The 25,523-nt window shown below is 41.5% G+C and overlaps 3 protein-coding genes and 1 long non-coding RNA gene across 6 annotated transcripts; 2 read left to right on the forward strand and 2 right to left on the reverse strand.

Moving 5' to 3' along the window:
- The first annotated feature begins 323 nt into the window (after positions 1-323).
- Positions 324-18,276, forward strand: LOC124351072. The gene is made up of 4 exons (XM_046801833.1): positions 324-929; positions 1,305-1,524; positions 1,595-3,050; positions 17,120-18,276. The coding sequence occupies exons 1-4, from the start codon at positions 919-921 to the stop codon at positions 17,710-17,712; spliced, it is 2,280 nt and encodes a 759-aa protein (XP_046657789.1). The 5' UTR covers positions 324-918; the 3' UTR covers positions 17,713-18,276.
- Positions 7,714-9,330, reverse strand: LOC124351079 (cytochrome b5-like). The gene is made up of 3 exons (XM_046801843.1): positions 8,968-9,330; positions 8,829-8,903; positions 7,714-8,291 (listed from the first exon to the last, which is right to left on the reverse strand). The coding sequence occupies exons 1-3, from the start codon at positions 8,968-8,970 to the stop codon at positions 7,902-7,904; spliced, it is 468 nt and encodes a 155-aa protein (XP_046657799.1). The 5' UTR covers positions 8,971-9,330; the 3' UTR covers positions 7,714-7,901.
- LOC124351080 (cytochrome b5-like) lies at positions 16,900-23,415 on the reverse strand. Of its 2 annotated transcripts, XM_046801845.1 has the most exons (4): positions 23,037-23,415; positions 22,898-22,972; positions 21,967-22,360; positions 16,900-17,083 (listed from the first exon to the last, which is right to left on the reverse strand). In XM_046801845.1, exons 1-3 carry the CDS (start codon positions 23,037-23,039, stop codon positions 21,971-21,973), a joined length of 468 nt encoding a protein of 155 aa, XP_046657801.1. In that variant the 5' UTR covers positions 23,040-23,415; the 3' UTR covers positions 16,900-17,083; positions 21,967-21,970. The 2 variants fall into 2 exon arrangements, with proteins under 2 accessions (XP_046657801.1, XP_046657800.1); XM_046801844.1 differs by lacking the exon at positions 16,900-17,083 and having other exon boundaries at positions 21,783-22,360; positions 23,037-23,413.
- On the forward strand, positions 22,390-25,521 carry LOC124351083. Of its 2 annotated transcripts, none has more exons than XR_006921368.1 (3): positions 22,390-22,677; positions 24,523-24,918; positions 25,420-25,521. It is a non-coding gene; the product is annotated as an uncharacterized LOC124351083 (long non-coding RNA). The 2 variants fall into 2 exon arrangements; XR_006921369.1 differs by lacking the exon at positions 25,420-25,521 and adding an exon at positions 24,991-25,050.
- Positions 25,522-25,523: the final 2 nt, after the last annotated feature.

A 25,523-nucleotide genomic window follows, 5' to 3' on the forward strand; every position in this document is an offset into this window, starting at 1 on the left:
GACTAGCAACGAATTAAATGGAGATGGGTCAACAAGTACGCGTCCTCTAAAAATTCTAGTCACGTACTTTATACTTGGTGTGTAAAAGAATACCGTGAAACTTGTACACGGAAATCAATAACATTTGTCTCGGAGACCCTGCGGCGATCCCGCAGTACTTTCTCTCCCCCCCTTCCAAAGCCCGTAGGGCACCAGTCTCGTAGCAACACAAAAGACAAGCCCAGACAGAACATTCCGCGCGAAAGCGACTCGATCGATAAATATGTCTGCTAGGTTTCCTTACCGGTCGTGTTCTTTTATTTTTAAACCGATTCTCCCGTCGTCCTTTAAACAAGGAGATTATAAACTTAAAAATCTAAATTTAGCGATAGGTTGACGAGCTGTCACTTTGGGTTAGTTACTTTTCCAATTTTGGGGAAACAAAGAGGGTTGTTGTTGCAAGGAATTCAAAAAAACAGGAAAAACAAATCAGACGCTCAGGTACCCGAGCGCCGCGTGGCGGCCAAATTGCGAACCTGGTGGCGCAAACACACAAGCAAAATTCTCCATGGCGTCTGTAGTTGTCAACGGACTCGTTGCTTGGGTGTAACCTGTAACGTGTGTTTTTGTTATTCGACACAGTTCATTAGCAGGTGTAAATTAGTGGCAGCTTTCGAGTGAATGTTCAAGTGGTGTCGTATGCATTTTACCGTGTCGAAATTTTAATCGAAACGAATAGGAACTTGGCCAAACCGACAGTGATTCCTGGTGACTCGACAGCAACTGTTGTTTGGTTATATTCCGAACGGCTCCGGGGCATATATAGGCATCTAGCTCCTGTGTCGGCAGCCAGCTCAACGTTCTATTTCAGCCATGCTGATACGATAAACCGTGTTCTTTTATTTGCTGAATTCCTGAGACCTTATCTTGGTGTCAGACATGGCCAAAATGTAAGTCTTTAACGAACAACAAACCCTGCAATCCTGTCAGTCGGCCTCCCCCACAGAGCCCAACCATTCACAGTTGCACTCCTTTCGCTCAGTGTGGAGAGAATGGCTGACTTCCACTCGGTCAAGAAGAGATTCCCCTCTCAATCTTGCAACGAGTGAGACTATGTGTTTGCGATAATAGCATTTTTTTATTACTGATTGATGAAAACAAATCATTGATTCAGTCATGCCATCTGGTGGTGTGGTAGTTAAATCCCTTCTTTGTTGCCAAGCCAGCAGGTGTCCCAAAATTCAAAAAAAAACAACAATTCCTCCACCCCCTCCAAAATGTTATCTAATCTACTTTTTCTTGGAAATTTATTTTTATTTTCTTAGGAGAGCGACGCTAAGAAAAGTGGCTCAGGTCACGCCGCCACCTTCACCCAAAAACGGCGAGGACGTCAAGGGCCACTCTGAATGGTCCACTCGCTTACGGAATCATTCGGTTCCGGCCGGCGCCAAAGTTCCCAACGGTCGCCGATCTAAAATCGTCCGGATTAAAAAAGAGAGCCCTGTATTCCACCACAACGAAGACTCCAATTGCAGCCGCACCAGCGTAATTTCATTCAACATTTATTTAAATTTTTTAAATCGATTCAAATTAAATCCGAAATTGAATTTTACAGACTCCATCCCCCGTTTGTGATGCCTCCAGAGTCCGTATGCGCCAGACTAGTGGAGAGGGACTCCATTACTGGCCGAGGAGATCGGCTCGACTGATTGGAATTCCGGCGGAAGAAATCGAAGACCAACAGAACAAAAGTAACGGTTCCATCAACGTCGAAGAAGAAGGTGAAGAGGAGCCACCACACGAAAACGGAGCTGTTGCCTGTGAAACGAACCATGTTGACGATGACGACAGTAGGACAGCGGCGGAAGAACCACAAGACCAGTGCAAAAACTGTAAACAGCGGACCAATAAGCAGCCGACCAAGGGCCATGGGCGAACTCTGGAAGCGTTGCTGATGGAGAGCCAACGATTCATGCACTACCCATCCGGCAGAGGAAGTGGTTCTTGTCGAAACGGACGCTCGACGTACAATAGCCGGGAATTCCGGCCTCCGCCACAGACTTCTCCGCGAGCCGCCACCGTGGAAGACGAACCCGAACCTGCCGAACAACTTGCCGCCACCCAACCGACTCCCCTGCCATTGATCCAGGACCAACCGGCGGTCGATCAAGTTCAATTCTCATTCGAAATCGTTCCGTCCGGAACGTCGTGGTATCAAACTTTCTTACGGGACGAGGAGTGTCACCGAGACCCGTCCCGACTACCAGATGATCCGCCCCTAGGTCCGGCCCCATTCCTTCTCCCTTACGAGATGTCGCTGGAAGCCATTCTCAAGAGCAACCGGATAGTGCGGAAGAACAACAGCAGCAGAGGCAGGGGTGCCAAGAAAGCCGTTCCGCTCAGCTTCCGGCCGATCATCAGCACCCGACTGCAAATGCAAAGTGCGGCCAGACAGAGCCAGCTTGCGGCCGCAGCGTCTTCTTCTGCCAAAGCATCCGCAATGGATAAGAGCGACGGAAGGTGTCTGCGACACAGCCGACGGACCAAGCCTTGGTTCAACATGCCCCGCAAATCTCCTCGCTGTCACGCGTCCACCATGGCCATTCTTTGCTCGAAATCGGACACGGAAGCCGATGCTGTCGCCTCCGCCGGATCAACAACAACCAAAACAAAAGTAGCAGCTGCTGTGATGGTGGAAGAATCTCAATTGCCGCTGGAGAAGGTGCCTAAAGAGAGAATTCCTCCAGCGGATAGTTACCTAGTGCAAGTGTTGGAAGAAATGTTGACTCAAGGACTGGAGAAGAGGCCGGCCAATCCAGTGCGGAAGAGAGGCCGACCGAGGAAACGACCGCTGCCCCCCGACCAACAACAATCCGAACCGCCTACCGAACTAGTGAAATCCTCTGTGACCGAATTACTGGCAACTCCGCTGGATAGGATAGAAGATATTGTCGACGAGCGGATCCTTCCGGAAGATAGTGACCACTGCATGTTTAGCGATGACGACCTCGTCTACCCTCCTTATCCCTGGACCAACGACAGCCGGAGAGACGATCCATCTTCTGTGGGAGATCTGATTCCGCCGGAAGTGTTCCACGATCTGGATAGCCATTCCGGAAGCAGATCTTCATCCGTCTACGAAACAGCCTCGGAAATCGGTAGCACCAGCACCAGCACTGGGACGTGCGATTCGCGACGGAAAGCCTGGCGGAGTGGAGGCAACAACCTCCGCCGGAAGCGGCGCTGTAACATGACTGGCTGGCCGCGTTCCAAGAAGCGGAGACCCCTGCCGCTGAACATCATCCGCATGGACGACGATCTGAATTTGTCCGGCAATTTGAGCTGCAACGACGATGATGATGATGATGAAGGGCCGCCCAACATCATGCTGAGTCCCATCCGGGAGGAGTCGACCTTGTTGGTGGACGGAAGCAGTCCCAACCCGTCTCAGCCACAGCCTAGCCCGAGATCGTCCTCATCCGGGGCTAATCATAAAAGTTTTGTCAGCAAACCGTTCCAGTTCCAGCGTAAGACTTTGCGCTTCGTTGGCAAACGCATCCTCCGTCCAGCCGCCCAACGGCAAGCCCCTCAGCGGTTGGAATATTGGCCCTGCTTCCCCACGGAATCGTCGTCCAGCGGCCGTCGCCGGAAGCGGAAAACATGATCGACAAAAGTTTGTTGGGACAATGAAACCGATATACTATCTTTTTAATTTTTATTTTTCGAGAGCTAGTCACCAACCAACCACATGATGGAAAACAGGGAAAGCGGCGGCAGTCGTCATTCAACAACAGCAACAACAAATTCTCTCATGTCTATTATATTTGTGCGTCTGATTTTTTTTTTTGAAATTTTGAATGTTCCATGCAGTTCCACGACGATTTTGATTATTTTACGTTTTTTATTTCGACTGAAGAATAAGACACAGAGGGGGGGGGGAGTGTACACATTAATTTTTTATTAATTATCTACCTCATGTTTTTCGGTTTGTCTTACAATTCCGGCCGAGAGACTATTATTTGAATTTTTGACTGTCTCGCTCATCCCACACACGCGTTACGATACCACTATTCAAATTTTTTAAAATTAAATTTCTTTTTTTAATTTGTTAATTTTTTTTTTTTAAATTCAGTTTTGACCCTACCCGAATGTGTGCACTTGTCTTATGTTTTGTGTGTTGTTGCCCGTAAAAAAAGACAATGAATAAAATTCAACCGATTTTTTCATATTGGGTTTATTGTTAATTGTAATATTTGATTGTGGCTTACGCAAGTAGGCCTAAACAAAAGCAAACCAAACACAAAATTTCGCGGGGACGTGAGAGATTTTTGATATTGCCATCGACTGGCCAAACGACGACAGAGCTCTACATCGCAATGAAACTGATTGAAAATACATCAAATTGATGGATGTGATCAGCGGAAAATAATGGAGATCGTGACGCAACTGAAACTTTAGAATATTCGTAATTTCAGTTGTGTTCGACTCTCGCTAGATGGCGAAAACCACATTATTAACACATTGCTTAACCTGAGGGCATGGTGGTTTTCGGCAATCAAATAAACAATTAATAGAAGAAGAATTAAGAATCGCTGGAGTCCAAAACGTGTGATTCATTCAAGTATCAGCGATTCCGTAAAATGAACATTGTTAATGCATTGGCGGTGAAGTGCACCAGTTAAATTTTTGTAACGTCCTTTTCATCGAATTAACTTTACAGTTCGAATAGACCCGACATTTTCGTTGGCCAATGTAGTGTTAATGATTCGAATTTCATCCCTCTTTTGTATTTCTTATTTTAAGACAACACAAGACACAATCGGAGAAAATGCCAGATTCATGTTCCACTTGAAATATCTATAAATTCAATAGAGGTTCAATAAATTGAGTATATATCATCCGATTGTACTTTTATCAGCGACTAACTCTAATTTAGTATCGCTACCAGAATTATAATAAATGCCGTACGAACTCAACTGATGACGAAAGTTGTGCAATTAAACTGTAAGAATAATCGTACATATTTGATTGAAACGATTAAATTTAACAATAGGTTGTGTAGCGTACAATATATCACAATGTTCATTACAAAAAATTTGACGATTTTATTATTAAGTGCTTGTGCAATCGAACAAATGGAAATGTTTAAAAAACTACGTCATCCCAAGCCCAGTGTTACTCGACATTCTGCTGCCTTCCACGTCCAAGAAAAACCATTTTCAACTCGATTTTTGTAAATTCAACTACTTTTTCATTTCATACGATACTTTTTCAATTTTTTTTTTTAAATTAAGGTAATGATAGCAAAATTGATGGCCATGATCAGCGGAAAATAATGGAGATCGTGACGCAACTGAAACTTTTGAATATTCGTAATTTCAGTTGTGTTCGACTCTCGCTAGATGGCAAAGACCACATTATATACATTGATTGACCTGGGGGTACTTGGGTGTGTTTTGGGCAAAAAAAAAAAATGTATAGTAAAGAATTGAAAATCCCCAGAGTAATTCTCCAAAACTTGTGATTCAGTCAAGTATGGGCGATTCTGCAAAATGAACATTTTCAATGCATAGGCGGTGAAGCGCGTCAAGTTAAATTATTTCGCCATAGTTTCCGGTAAATAAAATGGGCAGTCGGGATGTACCCGCCTCTTTCGTCGGCTAGTGTAATGGTATTGAAAGGTTCAAAATACGAATTAATTTTAGTATGATTAGGAACCTTTTCAGCCTTCGTAGAAAAGATTTATTGACACTTGAAATTACAATAGTAATTATCAGTGATTTAACAATAAATCTTCCTAAGTAACCGAAAATGCTGAAAATATAAAATTATAAAAATAAAATACCACATTTTGTTGCAAATTACTGATACAATACCAATAGTGAAAATCACGCATTTAGAACCAACGGAACAGTTTACATGTGCTTGACTAGAACGATTATTCTTCACATCAGATTCTGCAGCGTAAAATCTATCAAATTGCTCATTTAAAAAATGTGACGCTTTTAAATTAATGTTTTCATGCAATCAGGAACACTTAAAATTACGCCATCCAAGCTCAGTCTCTTAATACATTCTGTTGTCTTCCGCGCCCAAGAAAGATCATTTCTCAACTCAATTTTTATACATGTAACTTCTTTTCCATTTCATACGATGGGGGGTTTATAGTAACTAAATTATGGTGGGTTTATTGTAACCAAATTATCACAGATGGGTGACTAACAGCTCCTTTGATTTCAGTTCCTTCCGGGCAGTTTATTTCGGTACTTCCGGTCTCCCTCTTCCCGTTTTCTTCTTTCTCTCCGGTCTTGTGTCTTCAACTCAAATTTCCCGCTAGTAAAAGACCAAGCGATTGGCCAGATTGGCCAGAGTTAAATCCAGTTCTTCGTCTTTCATCTTATAAAATTCCTTGACGCTCACATTTTTTTCAATGATTTCGAAAAAGTATTCCTCTTGCCCGTAAATGTCGGCGAATGATCTGCCCACGTAGAAGAAAAAAATGGCGAGCCATAAGGAGAGTATCCTATCTAAAGGAATGTCGGTTGCCAAAGCATCAGATAAATCAGTTACTGATGTGATCCAAATCACAACTAGAAGCCACTTGACTATGGGAATTATCAAGTTCATATTTTTTTTGTAGGTAAATGTAAATTTGTTTTGGAATGTTTCGCATTCGCGAGAGAATTCCTTTGCGGAACCACAACCCACCAAAAGTGCAATTTCACGATCGACATCAAGCTCGTTACATCTGACATTTTCATTCAATACATTTCCAGTCAAATAATTCGTTTCCAAGATAAGCTGTCGGTAGGTTTTGCCCATACAGGACTCGTACAGATCGGCTGGAAGAGCCAAATAAATCTTCAACATTACATAACCTTTTATGGCGAGCAGCTTTTGCTGCATTTGTCGGAACGAATCCAATGGGGAACTTTGTGTTAAAATTTGGATGTATAGTGCATTCGGGTTTGGGATCGGGGATTTCGAGTGGTTGTACGACATCCCCAAAGGCACAAGAGAGACTATAAAAGGCAGCCAGCCTGCCGAATTAAAGCCTGGACTCAAAAAGTGGAGAGTGTTAAACAGTGCTATGGTAGCAGGATTCTTTGGTACAAGTTGTGCGAGTAGCAGGCTGACGCCAGTTGGTAGGATGGCCAGCAAGAAGGAAACGGTTATAAGACAACATGTGTCTTTGAGATGCGATCTGATTTGACTGTTCTGGTTGTCGTTTGATTCACACAGAGACATTTTTGTGGTTTGTTCTGCAGTGAAAGAGATAGCATACGTCGGAACATGAAAGTCATATCTACTTATAACTTCATCGAATGGCAGTGTTAATCAGCAGAGCGAAAAGCCAACGATTTAGTCAAAATTTCGTGCTCATAAACTCTTAATCTTAAAATTGTTTAGACAAATTCGGATTAAGGATCATTTAACGCGTATTATACAAGAGAAATTTATTATAAACTGTAATTCATTTCATTTGTATTGACGATTTAAAAATATTAAAGTTCTGAGTTATAGGGGCTAGTTCCGTGACGGTGGCGCCATTTCGCTACTGCGTGCATCCCTTACATAATAACACAGTCTACCTGTCCCGACCTGTCCACAGAAGAAAGTTAAATATGCGAATATTTTTTTAAAATTAATGTCCAACCAACCCACCCGCCCTTCATGAGGATTTAAAATTCTAGTGCCCTCACCCAAAAAAGAAATAAATTGTGATAACTAGAGTAATTTTAACCAAATAATCGTTTAATCATGGCAAAGGATTGGATTAACAAAATTATCACAGTTGGGGTTAGTAAATAAATTAGCAACAAAATCTCAGAATGTCATAATACACTATAGGATTCAATCGACAAGAAATGTTTCTCTTATTTCCTAAGATTTTGTGGGTCCGGAATGCGGAAGAGAGTATTTCATGGTAATTTGCGGGATCGCAGGTACATGCGCTCTTTTTCGGGCAAGATTCCGACGAGGAATTCGTCGACCTGTTCGATGGCGTCGATGGAGTGGCCGACGGAGCGGAAGGCCAAAGTGGCATCACGTCCGGCCTGTTCCATCATGACTTCCATTCCGCCCGGATGTCCGTCGACCAGTTTGGTGACGTTGTAGACTTTGTCGTTGAGGACGATCCAGCAGTCGTCGGGTCGGTCGTGCCAGGAAACCTGTTGCAGCGAATATTCCGGCAGGTGGGCCAAACTGGCCAATTCCGTCTGCCATTGCTCAGACTGTTGCTGGTGCTGCTGCTGGAGTCGAGTCAGCGCCGTTGCGGCCAGTCGGAACGTACTGCTGGCCAACGAGAGCATCTACAATTTCCAAATAATAATAAGACGTTCATTAATTTGATATTGCATCCAGCGGCTTCTTCAGATTCCAATTGCGCCATTTCTTATCAAGGTTAACCATCGTCTCACAAGGCCACTTATCGCGCATGTACACTACTACATCTTGGGTTTCGCCAAAAAAAGGATAGAAAGTTTGTGTTTTCGTTCAGACGTTTGGCTAACGTTCAATATTTATACTGTGTTTATCGTTCCACTCGATTCCATATCCCAACTAAGTCAGAAAACAAAAGGACACAACGCGAACGCGGGTACCATGGGACGACGAATTATCAACTCAGGTACAGCAAGCTTTAAATATAGTAAGTAAGGCTTCCTAGAACTATATAATACCCAGCAAACGGAAGCCTTTCAAATTCTCAAGTCGCTGCAAATAATTACAAAGTTTCTCTTTGACTGCTATTACATTTAACTTTTCTTTGCCAAAATTTAACTTTCTTCTTTTTATAAAACAAAATTGCGCGGTTTATTCAAATATTTCAAATGTGAATGTTTATATACCTGTTGACTTAGTGAACTGGTCGTCAAGGCAGATTTTAGCGAGGACATGTCGATTTCGGCACTAGTCGTTTCCATCTAATCAAATTCAAGTCGTTAATTAAAGATAGCGGGGAATTTCGGAGTCGAATTTAGATCTCACCATTTTCACAGCAAACAAAGACAAGTTTTCAAATTAAATGGCACACCGGTTATATTGATATAATAAAGACGTCCTTCGGGAGACCGAAACTGTGTTGTGTGGTTTAACTGGGTTGTCGTCGCAAACTTGTTTACCGTTTACAAAACTGTAATTTGCTTTTTAAAAAAGACAAGAGAAAAAGAAGAACGTGTAGTTGGCTGCTTGTTTGTCAACGGACAAAGTGGCTCGAGTTTTATACAAATCCCCAAGCCGGGCAGGCCCGTATTTATAGTAACGGGCGATTGGGAGACCTCTGGCGTTGAGCTCTTGGTACATACAGTGTACATTTTCCAAAAACAAAAAACAAAAAAATAGCAAAATTAAATACGTCGAAATAAAAAAAACCCACAGGAAATCTATTTTGGCTAACAGCTTTAAATGTAATAAGATTTCCGCGCTATATTATATACCCTAGCGGTTTTCTTCTATATACTCCGCGCTCAGACGACGAGTTGATGGCGTCGTATAACATTCTGAGGAAACACTTAAAATTGAGGTCAATGTTGTCTTGGGGGATGAACAAATCTGAGAAAGTCGCGTAAGAAAGAGTCTGCGATGATTGCGTAACCACATTTCAAATGTGCGACGTTCTTTTTTTTACCAATGTTTTGCTTCCGGCAGGTTATTCATCGTGTTATTGTTGTTTGGATATTATGGCGACGTGGCCTCCTAGCTCGAAAACAGCAGTGAAATTTCCAGAAGAACAATCTACGCCGATTTGAATTCTGAAAAACAACCGGGAAACGGAGATGCGATTCAAAAACATCAAATGTGATTGGGTAATCCATCGGGAAAGCAGACGGTGGCATGTTGGGTCGTCCGTCATCCAATTGGTCGGTAGGTCGGGGCTCGTGCGAGGGCTCGCGGCAAGTCCCGCCTCTTTCAAAAACAAATCCCGAAAGTTGCAATATGTGCGGGAAAATACGAATGGCGCCACCGGCGGCGGCCATCCCCCCTTAAAAGGTCAAGAAGCAGCAATCACGTCCAAACTAGTTCTTCTTCTAGTGTTTGTAGTTGTTGCGCAGATTCTGCTGACGTCGTATCTAAATTTCTTATGAAGGCTCGTATTTTTTAAAAATAATTCCAGAATTAACTGGTTGTCCAGATAACAGATCACGGTGCATGACCGTTCAGCCTTCACGACCCCCGCTGTTCTCCTAATAATCAGCAAACAAACCGAGTTGATTCATGATTTTTGAGTGTACACTGGTACGATAATCGGGAGCTAATATCTAATCAGAGGTTAAATTGTTAAGTGGACCACATCATCCGGTGTACATGTTAAACTAACAAAATCGAAAGGGCTCGATCTTTTAGGAAATTCTGACGGAATCAGCGGGAAAAAGTGTTTGAGAATTTTTCAATTTTGCCAAACAAACTTCACGGTTTCTTGGTATAGTAATCCCGGAATATGAATGCATATATGTCCATTTGAAATTCTTCCGATTCTTTCGAAGGTTTCTGGCCGCGTTCCATCGCGGCAACAAATAAGGACCACCATTTCGTGAGTGTATCCACACCGAAATGCTGCTTATGGCCGCCTGTCCTTTTTCTGCGGGATACGCAACACGTGACTGACCGTTCACAAGCTTATAACACTATATCTCTGTGGACAAGGTCAATCCGAGAGATATGCACGTCTGCGTCTGTCAATATCAAATCTAACTTTTTCCGAGATAAGACAATTTGGCGTCTTTTCATTTCTCGCTTTCTATAAGCTATTAATGTGTTTGATGAACTGACTTGATCCTTTTAGCCAGCTGCCACGTGACCGTTGTTTTGACGCAAGCAAATAGAAGAAGAAGAAGCGGCGCGATATCGGATATTAGGGCGTTCACCGGATGCTCGACGTTCGTATAGTTGTCTGGCCTCTGCTGTGTGTGTTTTTCTTTCCTTGTGTTTTTCTTTGATCGACAAAAGTCGCTCAAATTACTCGGAAATCTGGCGCTAAGTGGATTCCCTCCGCCCCTTGTATGTAGACACCACGCGCCGGATTACAGCTGTGTCTGGACAATCTAGTACTATATTTATTATCCGGCGCGTTTGAACAACCCTTTTTTTCGGGTGACGGTAAACCCCATAGAAAAAATGTAAACTTATTCCCCTCTTCCGTCTAATTGAATTTAATCGTGACCATTTTTCTTTGGCTTCCAACTTTTATGTAATTGTTGAATTGGCACGCCGCCAGATGGCAACTGCAAAGCAGACGAAATTTAGCAGAAAATTCGAATAATTCACACGTTTTTTGTTGGAGTGGAAAGAAAAGTTTCCTCGAATTGTATTTCAAAAGCACATGATTTATGTACACTCAAACTGATGAAAAGTTGATATTTTTACTTTCCGTAGGCAGATCCTGGGGCGAAATTGGATGGATCTGTTGGGCTGTTGAAATTGGAAGGTACTGGAAGCACGACCGCCTGGGCTGAACTGTAGGACGATGGAGTGGCCACCGGTACAGGCACGGGCAAAGGACCAGCGGGGAAAGATGGAACTGAATCAAAATTGCTGGACCCATCTTGTCCTGAAAATCCACCTGATTGGAATGAGCTGTATGCAGATGGGTTGGTCAACGGGAATGGCACTGAAGAAAATGGGGCAGCTGGGTACGAGGAAGCTGGTGCTGGTGCAGCATAACTTGGCTCAGGGAGAGATGGTGCCGGGTAAGAAGGTGCTGAGTAAGAAGGTGCTGGAGCAGGTGCTGAGTAAGAAGGCTCCCGATAGGCTGGAGCAGAATAAGCTGGTCGTGAATACACTGGAGCTGCGTAGACAGGAGCAGGTGGATAGTAAACTGGTGCTGGGTAAGCTGGTGCATAAGTGTCGTACTCTTCAACAGGATTCTGCTTCTTGCTCTTCATATGTTCTTTAATGGTGTCTTTGAATTCTTGGATTTTTTCTTTCTTCATGGCAGCGGTGCTCTTGACCATCTCCTTCATGTTTTTCAAGCCCTCCTTCTGCCTGTTCATCGAGTCCTTGATGCCTTTCTCCACATTGTCCATGCCTCCCTTGATGCCTTTCTCCACATTGTCCATGCCTCCCTTGATGCCCTTCTGGAACTTTCCGGCTAACTTTGTCCATTTAGATTCTTGATAATGATATCAAATTAAATTTAGAAAAGGTGTTTAACTTTGGTTGATTTATTAAATGCTCAAATTGGTTTATTTGGAATACCCGTTCCAACATTACCAGTAACAACACCATGGCGAAAAACCCTCACACACTTGTTCGATCAGTATTAATTGTGCAATTATTTCTTGAGGCGCTAAAGAGTCGTTATTTCTGAAACATCAAATTTTAATCAATGAACTATGACTTAATCTCGTTGGCTACTGAATTAAAAACCATTAAAATGTTTGCCAGAGATGCGTACACAACACCCAATGCTGGAAGAATTATGCCATCACCGTCTGCATCACTGATTAAAGTAGTGAATTTAAATAAGTTTAGGAATGGCAACGGTACAGCGCTCATAGTTTCTGAAGCGTGGATTCTTTTTGATTCTGGTATTTTTGTCTTGTTTGCCAGTCTCGTTTATGTTGTAAACACTTTTAAGTGAATGCAAGAACAAAGGTCATCGAGGCAGGTACTCTTTTGCGACGTTTAATTCAAGACCAATCGTACGAACCTTTAACGAATACTAGTAATTAAGAAGATAAGAGTAATTAATCAAACGATTAAAAAGTTGCATTACGCTGACGCAGAGTGTGTGACTTCATATAACTCAATTGGGAAATATTTCATGTTCTGAATCTGAATGACATTTGAAACGCAAAAGCCTAAACACTCGCGTGCACCTGAGTCAATTTTTTCGCTTCAATTTGATTCTTGTGTGGATTTTTACAAGACGTTGTAGGGACAAAAGATAAATGTTGATTTTTTACTTTAAAGTTAATTTTAAGGATGTTCACTTGTGAAAGCAATTGATTTGTTTAAAGAGCTGTTATGATTCAAGTGGCAAGAACCGAACGCGGTTGAACATTTTAACTTTTGTAATGTTGCGGAAGTGATTTAACCTCAACTCTAGTGATTAATTCGTCACTTTCCGTTTGATGTCAACTCAATTTATATTTTCAAAGATTTATCTCAGTTAATTTAGAAGGTAGCAATGTTTAAATGGTACAGCCAATGCTAAGCAAACATCTTCCACTACCCAGGAAGATGAAGCAAGATAATTAGTAAATTAATTTACTAAATAGTCTTATTTAGATCGGGTTATTTTACTAATCGGTCAACCATATATACCTCTAAATTATAGTAATAATTAAGAGAATCTAAATTATAATCTTCATCTGCAGAGTAGCTAACGAATCTTCGAAGCGATCGGCACCTGTAGACTAGTAGTTACTTTACATATTGATAAAGAACTGGCGTGTCACGCTACACAGCACGCTGATATATGTTGTTCATTAAAAATATTTACATTTTCGATAAAAAAAACCTTTCCAACCCCAAGTATCAATTGATTTTATAAAGAGCGCGCCTTAACAAAAGGTTTACTGATGTCCAAGAACCCCGTAAAAGTTTTCTTTCATTCGATTTTTAGGATTTTTATATTGCAATCTAATTATTCAAAAACATCTTCCGTGAGTTGAAGTTGGTTTATTTGAAATACCCGTTCTAACATTATCAGTAACACCATGACGAGAAACCGTCAGTCACAACCTTGTTCGATTAGTATAAATCGCGCAAATATTTCTCGAGGCGCTAAAGAGCCGTTATTTCTTAAACATAAAAAAACAATCTGTGCATTTTAAACAATGAACTGTGCACTTACTATCGAATGCTGTTAGACTAGCCGATGCTGTCTCCTCCGCCGGATCAACAACAACCAAAAAAAAAGTAGCAGCTGCTGTGATGGCGGAAGAATCTCAATCGCCGCTGGAGAAGGTGCCTAAAGAGAGAATTCCTCCAGCGGATAGTTACCTAGTGCAAGTGTTGAAAAAAATGTTGACTCAAGGACTGGAGAAGAGGCCGGCCAATCCAGTGCGGAAGAGAGGCCGACCGAGGAAACGACCGCTGCCCCCCGACCAACAACAATCCGAACCGCCGACCGAACTAGTGAAATCCTCTGTGACCGAATTACTGGCAACTCCGCTGGATAGGATAGAAGATATTGTCGACGAGCGGATCCTTCCGGAAGATAGCGACCACTGCATGTTTAGCGATGACGACCTCGTCTACCCTCCTTATCCCTGGACCAACGACAGCCGGAGAGACGATCCATCTTCTGTGGGAGATCTGATTCCGCCGGAAGTGTTTCACGATCTAGATAGCCATTCCGGAAGCCGATCTTCATCCGTCTACGAAACAGCCTCGGAGATTGGTAGCACCAGCACCAGCACTGGGACGTGCGATTCGCGACGGAAAGCCTGGCGGAGTGGAGGCAACAACCTCCGCCGGAAGCGGCGCTGTAACATGACTGGCTGGCCGCGTTCCAAGAAGCGTAGACCCCTGCCGCTGAACATCATCCGCATGGACGACGATCTGAATTTGTCCGGCAATTTGAGCTGCAACGACGACGACGATGATGATGAAGGGCCACCCAACATCATGCTGAGTCCCATCCGGGAGGAGTCGACCTTGTTGGTGGACGGAAGCAGTCCCAACCCGTCTCAGCCGCAGCCCAGCCCGAGATCATCCTCATCCGGGGCTAATCATAAAAGTTTTGTCAGCAAACCGTTCCAGTTCCAGCGTAAGACTTTGCGCTTCGTTGGCAAACGCATCCTCCGTCCAGCCGCCCAACGGCAAGCCCCGCAGCGGTTGGAATATTGGCCCTGCTTCCCGACGGAATCGTCGTCCAGCGGCCGTCGTCGGAAGCGGAAAACATGATGACAAAAGTTTGTTGGGACAATGAAACCGATACATCTTTTTAATTTTTATTTTTCGAGAGCTAGTCACCAACATGATGGAAAACAGGGAAAGCGGCATCATTCAACAACAGCAACAAAAAATTCTCTCATGTCTATTATATTTGTGCGTCTAATTTTTTTTTTGAAATTTTGAATGTTCCATGCGGTTCCACGACTATTTTGATTATTTTACGTTTTTTTTCGACTGAAGAATAAGACACAGAGGGGGGGGGGAGTGTACACATTAATTTTTTATTATTATCTACCTCATGTTTTTCGGTTTGTCTTACAATTCCGGCCGAGAGACTTTTATTTTAATTTTTGACTGTCTCGCTCATCCCACACACGCGTTACGATACCACTATTCAAATTTTTTTAAATTAAATTTTCTTTCTTTTTAATTTGTTAATATTTTTTTTTAAATACAGTTTGACCCTACCCGAATGTGTGCACTTGTCTTATGTTTGAGTGTTGTTGCCCGTAAAAAAAAGACAATGAATAAAATTCAACCGATTTTTTCATATTTGGTTTATTGTTAATTGAAATATTTGATTGTGGCTTACGCAAGTAAACATAAGCAAAAAAAAAACAAAAAAAAAATTCGCGGGGACGTGAGAGATTTTTGATATTGCCATTGACTGGCCAAACGACGACAGAGCTCTTCATCGCAATGAAACTGATTGAAAATGGATCAAATTGATGGCTGTGATTGGCGTAAAATGACGGAGATCGTGACGCAACTGAAACTTTTGAATATTCGTAATTTCAGTTGTGTTCGACTCTCGCTAGATGGCGAAAACTACATTATTTACATTGAATTAGCTGGGGGTAGTTGGGTGTGCTTGGGCAATAAAAAAAATTAATTGTAAAAGAATTAAGAATCCCCAGAGTAATTCTGCAAAACTTGTGATTTATTCAAGTATGAGCGATTCTGCAAAATGAACATTTTCAATGCATTGGCGGTGAAGCGCGTCAAGTTGAAATATTTCGCCATCGTTTCCGTCAAATTATATTGGCAGTCAGAATATAACCGTCTATTTCGTCGGCCAGTGAAACAGGGTTGAATGGTTCAAAAAACGAATTGATTGTTGAAATTGTATTCCTGTACAGCATTCGGATGTACTATAATGAATATATATTGTTCAGCATTTCCTTTTAACTACTGAACAATGGTTTATTCATGACAGGATTTAAACACCATTTCATGATAATGGTGAAATGAAAGAGGATGTATATCCAGAATGATGTAACTCTAAAATAAACAAGAATAATATTAATTAAAGTATAATATCACTCGTACGAAACCAACGGTGAAAGTTGCGCAATTACAACCAATGGAACGGTTACATGTGCTTGACTAGAACGATTAAATTTCACACCAGATTATGCAACAGGAAATCTATAAAAATGCTCATTAAAAAAATGTGACGCTTTTAAACTAAATGTTGTCATGCAATCAGGAACACTTCAAATTACGCCATTCAAGCCCAGTCTCTTAATACATTCTGTTGTCTTCCGCGCCCAAGAGAGATCATTTATCAACTCGATTTTTATACATGTAACTTCTTTTCCATTTCATACGATGGATACATTCGATACGATGTCTACTTATATAACTTCATCGAATGACGGTGTTTAGTCAGCAGAGCGAAAAGCCAACGATTTAGTCAAAATTTCGTGCTCATAAACTCTTAATCTTAAAATTGTTTAGACAAATTCGGATTAAGGATCATTTAACGCGTATTATTCAAAAGAAATTTATTATAAACTGTAATTCATTTCATTTTTATTGTCCATTTAAATATTAAAGTTCTCAGTTCTCGTCGGGTCTAGTTCCGTGACCGCGTGACGGTGGCGCCATTTCGCTAATGCGCGTGTATCCGTTACATAATAACACAGTCTACCTGTCCCGACTTGTCCACAGAAGAAAGTTAAATATGCGAATATTTTTTTTTAATTAATGTAATTAAACACACCCGCCCTTTATGAGGCTTTAAAATTCCAGTGCCCTCACCCAAAAAAGAAATCAAATATGATATAACTAGAGTAATTTTAACCAAATAATCGTTTAATCGTGGCAAAGGATTGGATTAACAAAATTATCACAGATGGGGTTAGTAAATAAATTAGCAACAAAATCTCAAAATGTCATAATACACTATAGGATTCAATCGACAAGAAATGTTTCTCTTATTTCCTAAGATTTTGTGGGTCCGGAATCCGGAAGAGTATTTCATGGTCATTTGCGGGAGCATCTTCTGTGGGAAATCTGATTCCGCCGGAAGTGTTCCACGATCTGGATAGCCATTCCGGAAGCCGATCTTCATCCGTCTACGAAACAGCCTCGGAAATCGGTAGCACCAGCACCAGCACTGGGACGTGCGATTCGCGACGGAAAGCCTGGCGGAGTGGAGGCAACAACCTCCGCCGGAAGCGGCGCTGTAACATGACTGGCTGGCCGCGTTCCAAGAAGCGGAGACCCCTGCCGCTGAACATCATCCGCATGGACGACGATCTGAATTTGTCCGGCAATTTGAGCTGCAACGACGATGATGATGATGATGAAGGGCCGCCCAACATCATGCTGAGTCCCATCCGGGAGGAGTCGACCTTGTTGGTGGACGGAAGCAGTCCCAACCCGTCTCAGCCACAGCCTAGCCCGAGATCGTCCTCATCCGGGGCTAATCATAAAAGTTTTGTCAGCAAACCGTTCCAGTTCCAGCGTAAGACTTTGCGCTTCGTTGGCAAACGCATCCTCCGTCCAGCCGCCCAACGGCAAGCCCCTCAGCGGTTGGAATATTGGCCCTGCTTCCCCACGGAATCGTCGTCCAGCGGCCGTCGCCGGAAGCGGAAAACATGATCGACAAAAGTTTGTTGGGACAATGAAACCGATATACTATCTTTTTAATTTTTATTTTTCGAGAGCTAGTCACCAACCAACCACATGATGGAAAACAGGGAAAGCGGCGGCAGTCGTCATTCAACAACAGCAACAACAAATTCTCTCATGTCTATTATATTTGTGCGTCTGATTTTTTTTTTTGAAATTTTGAATGTTCCATGCAGTTCCACGACGATTTTGATTATTTTACGTTTTTTATTTCGACTGAAGAATAAGACACAGAGGGGGGGGGGAGTGTACACATTAATTTTTTATTAATTATCTACCTCATGTTTTTCGGTTTGTCTTACAATTCCGGCCGAGAGACTATTATTTGAATTTTTGACTGTCTCGCTCATCCCACACACGCGTTACGATACCACTATTCAAATTTTTTAAAATTAAATTTCTTTTTTTAATTTGTTAATTTTTTTTTTTTAAATTCAGTTTTGACCCTACCCGAATGTGTGCACTTGTCTTATGTTTTGTGTGTTGTTGCCCGTAAAAAAAGACAATGAATAAAATTCAACCGATTTTTTCATATTGGGTTTATTGTTAATTGTAATATTTGATTGTGGCTTACGCAAGTAGGCCTAAACAAAAGCAAACCAAACACAAAATTTCGCGGGGACGTGAGAGATTTTTGATATTGCCATCGACTGGCCAAACGACGACAGAGCTCTACATCGCAATGAAACTGATTGAAAATACATCAAATTGATGGATGTGATCAGCGGAAAATAATGGAGATCGTGACGCAACTGAAACTTTAGAATATTCGTAATTTCAGTTGTGTTCGACTCTCGCTAGATGGCGAAAACCACATTATTAACACATTGCTTAACCTGAGGGCATGGTGGTTTTCGGCAATCAAATAAACAATTAATAGAAGAAGAATTAAGAATCGCTGGAGTCCAAAACGTGTGATTCATTCAAGTATCAGCGATTCCGTAAAATGAACATTGTTAATGCATTGGCGGTGAAGTGCACCAGTTAAATTTTTGTAACGTCCTTTTCATCGAATTAACTTTACAGTTCGAATAGACCCGACATTTTCGTTGGCCAATGTAGTGTTAATGATTCGAATTTCATCCCTCTTTTGTATTTCTTATTTTAAGACAACACAAGACACAATCGGAGAAAATGCCAGATTCATGTTCCACTTGAAATATCTATAAATTCAATAGAGGTTCAATAAATTGAGTATATATCATCCGATTGTACTTTTATCAGCGACTAACTCTAATTTAGTATCGCTACCAGAATTATAATAAATGCCGTACGAACTCAACTGATGACGAAAGTTGTGCAATTAAACTGTAAGAATAATCGTACATATTTGATTGAAACGATTAAATTTAACAATAGGTTGTGTAGCGTACAATATATCACAATGTTCATTACAAAAAATTTGACGATTTTATTATTAAGTGCTTGTGCAATCGAACAAATGGAAATGTTTAAAAAACTACGTCATCCCAAGCCCAGTGTTACTCGACATTCTGCTGCCTTCCACGTCCAAGAAAAACCATTTTCAACTCGATTTTTGTAAATTCAACTACTTTTTCATTTCATACGATACTTTTTCAATTTTTTTTTTTAAATTAAGGTAATGATAGCAAAATTGATGGCCATGATCAGCGGAAAATAATGGAGATCGTGACGCAACTGAAACTTTTGAATATTCGTAATTTCAGTTGTGTTCGACTCTCGCTAGATGGCAAAGACCACATTATATACATTGATTGACCTGGGGGTACTTGGGTGTGTTTTGGGCAAAAAAAAAAAATGTATAGTAAAGAATTGAAAATCCCCAGAGTAATTCTCCAAAACTTGTGATTCAGTCAAGTATGGGCGATTCTGCAAAATGAACATTTTCAATGCATAGGCGGTGAAGCGCGTCAAGTTAAATTATTTCGCCATAGTTTCCGGTAAATAAAATGGGCAGTCGGGATGTACCCGCCTCTTTCGTCGGCTAGTGTAATGGTATTGAAAGGTTCAAAATACGAATTAATTTTAGTATGATTAGGAACCTTTTCAGCCTTCGTAGAAAAGATTTATTGACACTTGAAATTACAATAGTAATTATCAGTGATTTAACAATAAATCTTCCTAAGTAACCGAAAATGCTGAAAATATAAAATTATAAAAATAAAATACCACATTTTGTTGCAAATTACTGATACAATACCAATAGTGAAAATCACGCATTTAGAACCAACGGAACAGTTTACATGTGCTTGACTAGAACGATTATTCTTCACATCAGATTCTGCAGCGTAAAATCTATCAAATTGCTCATTTAAAAAATGTGACGCTTTTAAATTAATGTTTTCATGCAATCAGGAACACTTAAAATTACGCCATCCAAGCTCAGTCTCTTAATACATTCTGTTGTCTTCCGCGCCCAAGAAAGATCATTTCTCAACTCAATTTTTATACATGTAACTTCTTTTCCATTTCATACGATGGGGGGTTTATAGTAACTAAATTATGGTGGGTTTATTGTAACCAAATTATCACAGATGGGTGACTAACAGCTCCTTTGATTTCAGTTCCTTCCGGGCAGTTTATTTCGGTACTTCCGGTCTCCCTCTTCCCGTTTTCTTCTTTCTCTCCGGTCTTGTGTCTTCAACTCAAATTTCCCGCTAGTAAAAGACCAAGCGATTGGCCAGATTGGCCAGAGTTAAATCCAGTTCTTCGTCTTTCATCTTATAAAATTCCTTGACGCTCACATTTTTTTCAATGATTTCGAAAAAGTATTCCTCTTGCCCGTAAATGTCGGCGAATGATCTGCCCACGTAGAAGAAAAAAATGGCGAGCCATAAGGAGAGTATCCTATCTAAAGGAATGTCGGTTGCCAAAGCATCAGATAAATCAGTTACTGATGTGATCCAAATCACAACTAGAAGCCACTTGACTATGGGAATTATCAAGTTCATATTTTTTTTGTAGGTAAATGTAAATTTGTTTTGGAATGTTTCGCATTCGCGAGAGAATTCCTTTGCGGAACCACAACCCACCAAAAGTGCAATTTCACGATCGACATCAAGCTCGTTACATCTGACATTTTCATTCAATACATTTCCAGTCAAATAATTCGTTTCCAAGATAAGCTGTCGGTAGGTTTTGCCCATACAGGACTCGTACAGATCGGCTGGAAGAGCCAAATAAATCTTCAACATTACATAACCTTTTATGGCGAGCAGCTTTTGCTGCATTTGTCGGAACGAATCCAATGGGGAACTTTGTGTTAAAATTTGGATGTATAGTGCATTCGGGTTTGGGATCGGGGATTTCGAGTGGTTGTACGACATCCCCAAAGGCACAAGAGAGACTATAAAAGGCAGCCAGCCTGCCGAATTAAAGCCTGGACTCAAAAAGTGGAGAGTGTTAAACAGTGCTATGGTAGCAGGATTCTTTGGTACAAGTTGTGCGAGTAGCAGGCTGACGCCAGTTGGTAGGATGGCCAGCAAGAAGGAAACGGTTATAAGACAACATGTGTCTTTGAGATGCGATCTGATTTGACTGTTCTGGTTGTCGTTTGATTCACACAGAGACATTTTTGTGGTTTGTTCTGCAGTGAAAGAGATAGCATACGTCGGAACATGAAAGTCATATCTACTTATAACTTCATCGGATGACGGTGTTAATCAGCAGAGCGAAAAGCCAACGATTTAGTCAAAATTTCGTGCTCATAAACTCTTAATCTTAAAATTGTTTAGACAAATTCGGATTAAGGATCATTTAACGCGTATTATACAAGAGAAATTTATTATAAACTGTAATTCATTTCATTTGTATTGACGATTTAAAAATATTAAAGTTCTGAGTTATAGGGGCTAGTTCCGTGACGGTGGCGCCATTTCGCTACTGCGTGCATCCCTTACATAATAACACAGTCTACCTGTCCCGACCTGTCCACAGAAGAAAGTTAAATATGCGAATATTTTTTTAAAATTAATGTCCAACCAACCCACCCGCCCTTCATGAGGATTTAAAATTCTAGTGCCCTCACCCAAAAAAGAAATAAATTGTGATAACTAGAGTAATTTTAACCAAATAATCGTTTAATCATGGCAAAGGATTGGATTAACAAAATTATCACAGTTGGGGTTAGTAAATAAATTAGCAACAAAATCTCAGAATGTCATAATACACTATAGGATTCAATCGACAAGAAATGTTTCTCTTATTTCCTAAGATTTTGTGGGTCCGGAATGCGGAAGAGAGTATTTCATGGTAATTTGCGGGATCGCAGGTACATGCGCTCTTTTTCGGGCAAGATTCCGACGAGGAATTCGTCGACCTGTTCGATGGCGTCGATGGAGTGGCCGACGGAGCGGAAGGCCAAAGTGGCATCACGTCCGGCCTGTTCCATCATGACTTCCATTCCGCCCGGATGTCCGTCGACCAGTTTGGTGACGTTGTAGACTTTGTCGTTGAGGACGATCCAGCAGTCGTCGGGTCGGTCGTGCCAGGAAACCTGTTGCAGCGAATATTCCGGCAGGTGGGCCAAACTGGCCAATTCCGTCTGCCATTGCTCAGACTGTTGCTGGTGCTGCTGCTGGAGTCGAGTCAGCGCCGTTGCGGCCAGTCGGAACGTACTGCTGGCCAACGAGAGCATCTACAATTTCCAAATAATAATAAGACGTTCATTAATTTGATATTGCATCCAGCGGCTTCTTCAGATTCCAATTGCGCCATTTCTTATCAAGGTTAACCATCGTCTCACAAGGCCACTTATCGCGCATGTACACTACTACATCTTGGGTTTCGCCAAAAAAAGGATAGAAAGTTTGTGTTTTCGTTCAGACGTTTGGCTAACGTTCAATATTTATACTGTGTTTATCGTTCCACTCGATTCCATATCCCAACTAAGTCAGAAAACAAAAGGACACAACGCGAACGCGGGTACCATGGGACGACGAATTATCAACTCAGGTACAGCAAGCTTTAAATATAGTAAGTAAGGCTTCCTAGAACTATATAATACCCAGCAAACGGAAGCCTTTCAAATTCTCAAGTCGCTGCAAATAATTACAAAGTTTCTCTTTGACTGCTATTACATTTAACTTTTCTTTGCCAAAATTTAACTTTCTTCTTTTTATAAAACAAAATTGCGCGGTTTATTCAAATATTTCAAATGTGAATGTTTATATACCTGTTGACTTAGTGAACTGGTCGTCAAGGCAGATTTTAGCGAGGACATGTCGATTTCGGCACTAGTCGTTTCCATCTAATCAAATTCAAGTCGTTAATTAAAGATAGCGGGGAATTTCGGAGTCGAATTTAGATCTCACCATTTTCACAGCAAACAAAGACAAGTTTTCAAATTAAATGGCACACCGGTTATATTGATATAATAAAGACGTCCTTCGGGAGACCGAAACTGTGTTGTGTGGTTTAACTGGGTTGTCGTCGCAAACTTGTTTACCGTTTACAAAACTGTAATTTGCTTTTTAAAAAAGACAAGAGAAAAAGAAGAACGTGTAGTTGGCTGCTTGTTTGTCAACGGACAAAGTGGCTCGAGTTTTATACAAATCCCCAAGCCGGGCAGGCCCGTATTTATAGTAACGGGCGATTGGGAGACCTCTGGCGTTGAGCTCTTGGTACATACAGTGTACATTTTCCAAAAACAAAAAACAAAAAAATAGCAAAATTAAATACGTCGAAATAAAAAAAAAACCACAGGAAATCTATTTTGGCTAACAGCTTTAAATGTAATAAGATTTCCGCGCTATATTATATACCCTAGCGGTTTTCTTCTATATACTCCGCGCTCAGACGACGAGTTGATGGCGTCGTATAACATTCTGAGGAAACACTTAAAATTGAGGTCAATGTTGTCTTGGGGGATGAACAAATCTGAGAAAGTCGCGTAAGAAAGAGTCTGCGATGATTGCGTAACCACATTTCAAATGTGCGACGTTCTTTTTTTTACCAATGTTTTGCTTCCGGCAGGTTATTCATCGTGTTATTGTTGTTTGGATATTATGGCGACGTGGCCTCCTAGCTCGAAAACAGCAGTGAAATTTCCAGAAGAACAATCTACGCCGATTTGAATCGTGAAAAACAACCGGGAAACGGAGATGCGATTCAAAAACATCAAATCTGATTGGGTAATCCATCGGGAAAGCAGACGGTGGCATGTTGGGTCGTCCGTCATCCAATTGGTCGGTAGGTTGGGGCTCGTGCGAGGGCTCGAGGTAAGTCCCGCCCCTTCAAAAACAAATCCCGAAAGTTGCAACATGTGCGGGAAAATACGAATGGCGCCACCGGCGGCGGCCATCCCCCCTTAAAAGGTCAAGAAGCAGCAATCACGTCCAAACTAGTTCTTCTTCTAGTGTTTGTAGTTGTTGCGCAGATTCTGCTGACGTCGTATCTAAATTTCTTATGAAGGCTCGTATTTTTTAAAAATAATTCCAGAATTAACTGGTTGTCCAGATAACAGAGCACGGTGCATGACCGTTCAGCCTTCACGACCCCACGCTGTTCTCTTAATCGGCAAACAAACCGAGTTGATTCATGAATTTTAAGTGTACACTGGTAATCGGGAGTTAATATCTAATCAGAGGTTAAATTGTTAAGTGGACCACATCATCCGGTGTACATGTTAAACCAACAAAATCGAAAGGGCTCGATCTTTTAGGAAATTCTGACAGAATCAGCGGGAAAAAGTGTTTGAGAATTTTTTAATTTTGTCAAACAAACTTCACGGTTTCTTGGTATAGTAATCCCGGAATATGAATGCATATATCCTTTGAAATTCTTCCGATTCTTTCGAAGGTTTCTGGCCGCGTTCCATCGCGGCAACAAATAAGGACCACCATTTCGTGAGTGTATCCACACCGAAATGCTGCTTATGGCCGCCTGTCCTTTTTCTGCGGGATACGCAACACGTGACTGACCGTTCACAAGCTTATAACACTACATATCTCTGTGGACAAGGTCAATCCGAGAGATGCACGTCTGCGTCTGTCAATATCAAAGAGAACTTTTTCCGAGATAAGACAATTTGGCGTCTTTTCATTTCTCGCTTTCTATAAGCTATTAATGTGTTTGATGAACTGACTTGATCCTTTTAGCGAGCTGCCACGTGACCGTTGTTTTGACGTAAGCAAATAGAAGAAGAAGAAGAAGCGGCGCGATATCGGATATTAGGGCGTTCACCGGATGCTCGACGTTCGTATAGTTGTCTGGCCTCTGCTGTGTGTGTGTTTTTCTTTCCTTGTGTTTTTCTTTGATCGACAAAAGTCTTCAAATTACTCGGAAATCTGGCGCTAAGTGGATTCCCTCCGCCCCATGTATGTATACGTAGACACCGCGCGCCGGATTACAGCTGTGTCTGAACAATCTAAGTATATATTTATTATCCGGCGCTTTTGAACAACCCTTTTTTTTCGGGTGATGGTAAACCCCATAGAAAAAATGTAAACTTATTCCCCCCTTCCGTCTAATTGAATTTAATCGTGACCATTCTTTGGCTTCCAACTTTTATGTAATTGTTGAATTGGCACGCCGCCAGATGGCAACTGCAAAGCAGACGAAATCTAGCAGAAAATTCGAATAATTTACACGTTTTTTGTTGGAGTGGAAAGAAAAGAATCCTCGAGTTGTATTTCAAAAGCACATGATTTATGTACACTCAAACTGATGAAAAGTCGATATTTTTACTTTCCGTAGGCAGATCCTGGAGCGAAATTGGATGGATCTGTTGGGCTGTTGAAATTGGAAGGTACTGGAAGCACGACCGCCTGGGCTGAACTGTAGGACGATGGAGTGGCCAC

Source organism: Daphnia pulicaria, chromosome 7 (assembly GCF_021234035.1).
Source record: "Daphnia pulicaria isolate SC F1-1A chromosome 7, SC_F0-13Bv2, whole genome shotgun sequence".
Classification (NCBI taxonomy): domain Eukaryota; kingdom Metazoa; phylum Arthropoda; class Branchiopoda; order Diplostraca; family Daphniidae; genus Daphnia; species Daphnia pulicaria.

Coding starts and splice junctions, on each gene's coding strand:
- LOC124351072 (XM_046801833.1), top strand. Junction 1,525..1,594: donor CCAATTGCAGCCGCACCAGC/GTAATTTCATTC, acceptor TGAATTTTACAG/ACTCCATCCCCCGTTTGTGA. Junction 3,051..17,119: donor CGATCCATCTTCTGTGGGAG/ATCTGATTCCGC, acceptor CTTCTGTGGGAA/ATCTGATTCCGCCGGAAGTG.
- LOC124351079 (XM_046801843.1), bottom strand. Junction 8,292..8,828: donor CCAGTTCACTAAGTCAACAG/GTATATAAACAT, acceptor TGGAAATTGTAG/ATGCTCTCGTTGGCCAGCAG.
- LOC124351080 (XM_046801845.1), bottom strand. Junction 22,361..22,897: donor CCAGTTCACTAAGTCAACAG/GTATATAAACAT, acceptor TGGAAATTGTAG/ATGCTCTCGTTGGCCAGCAG.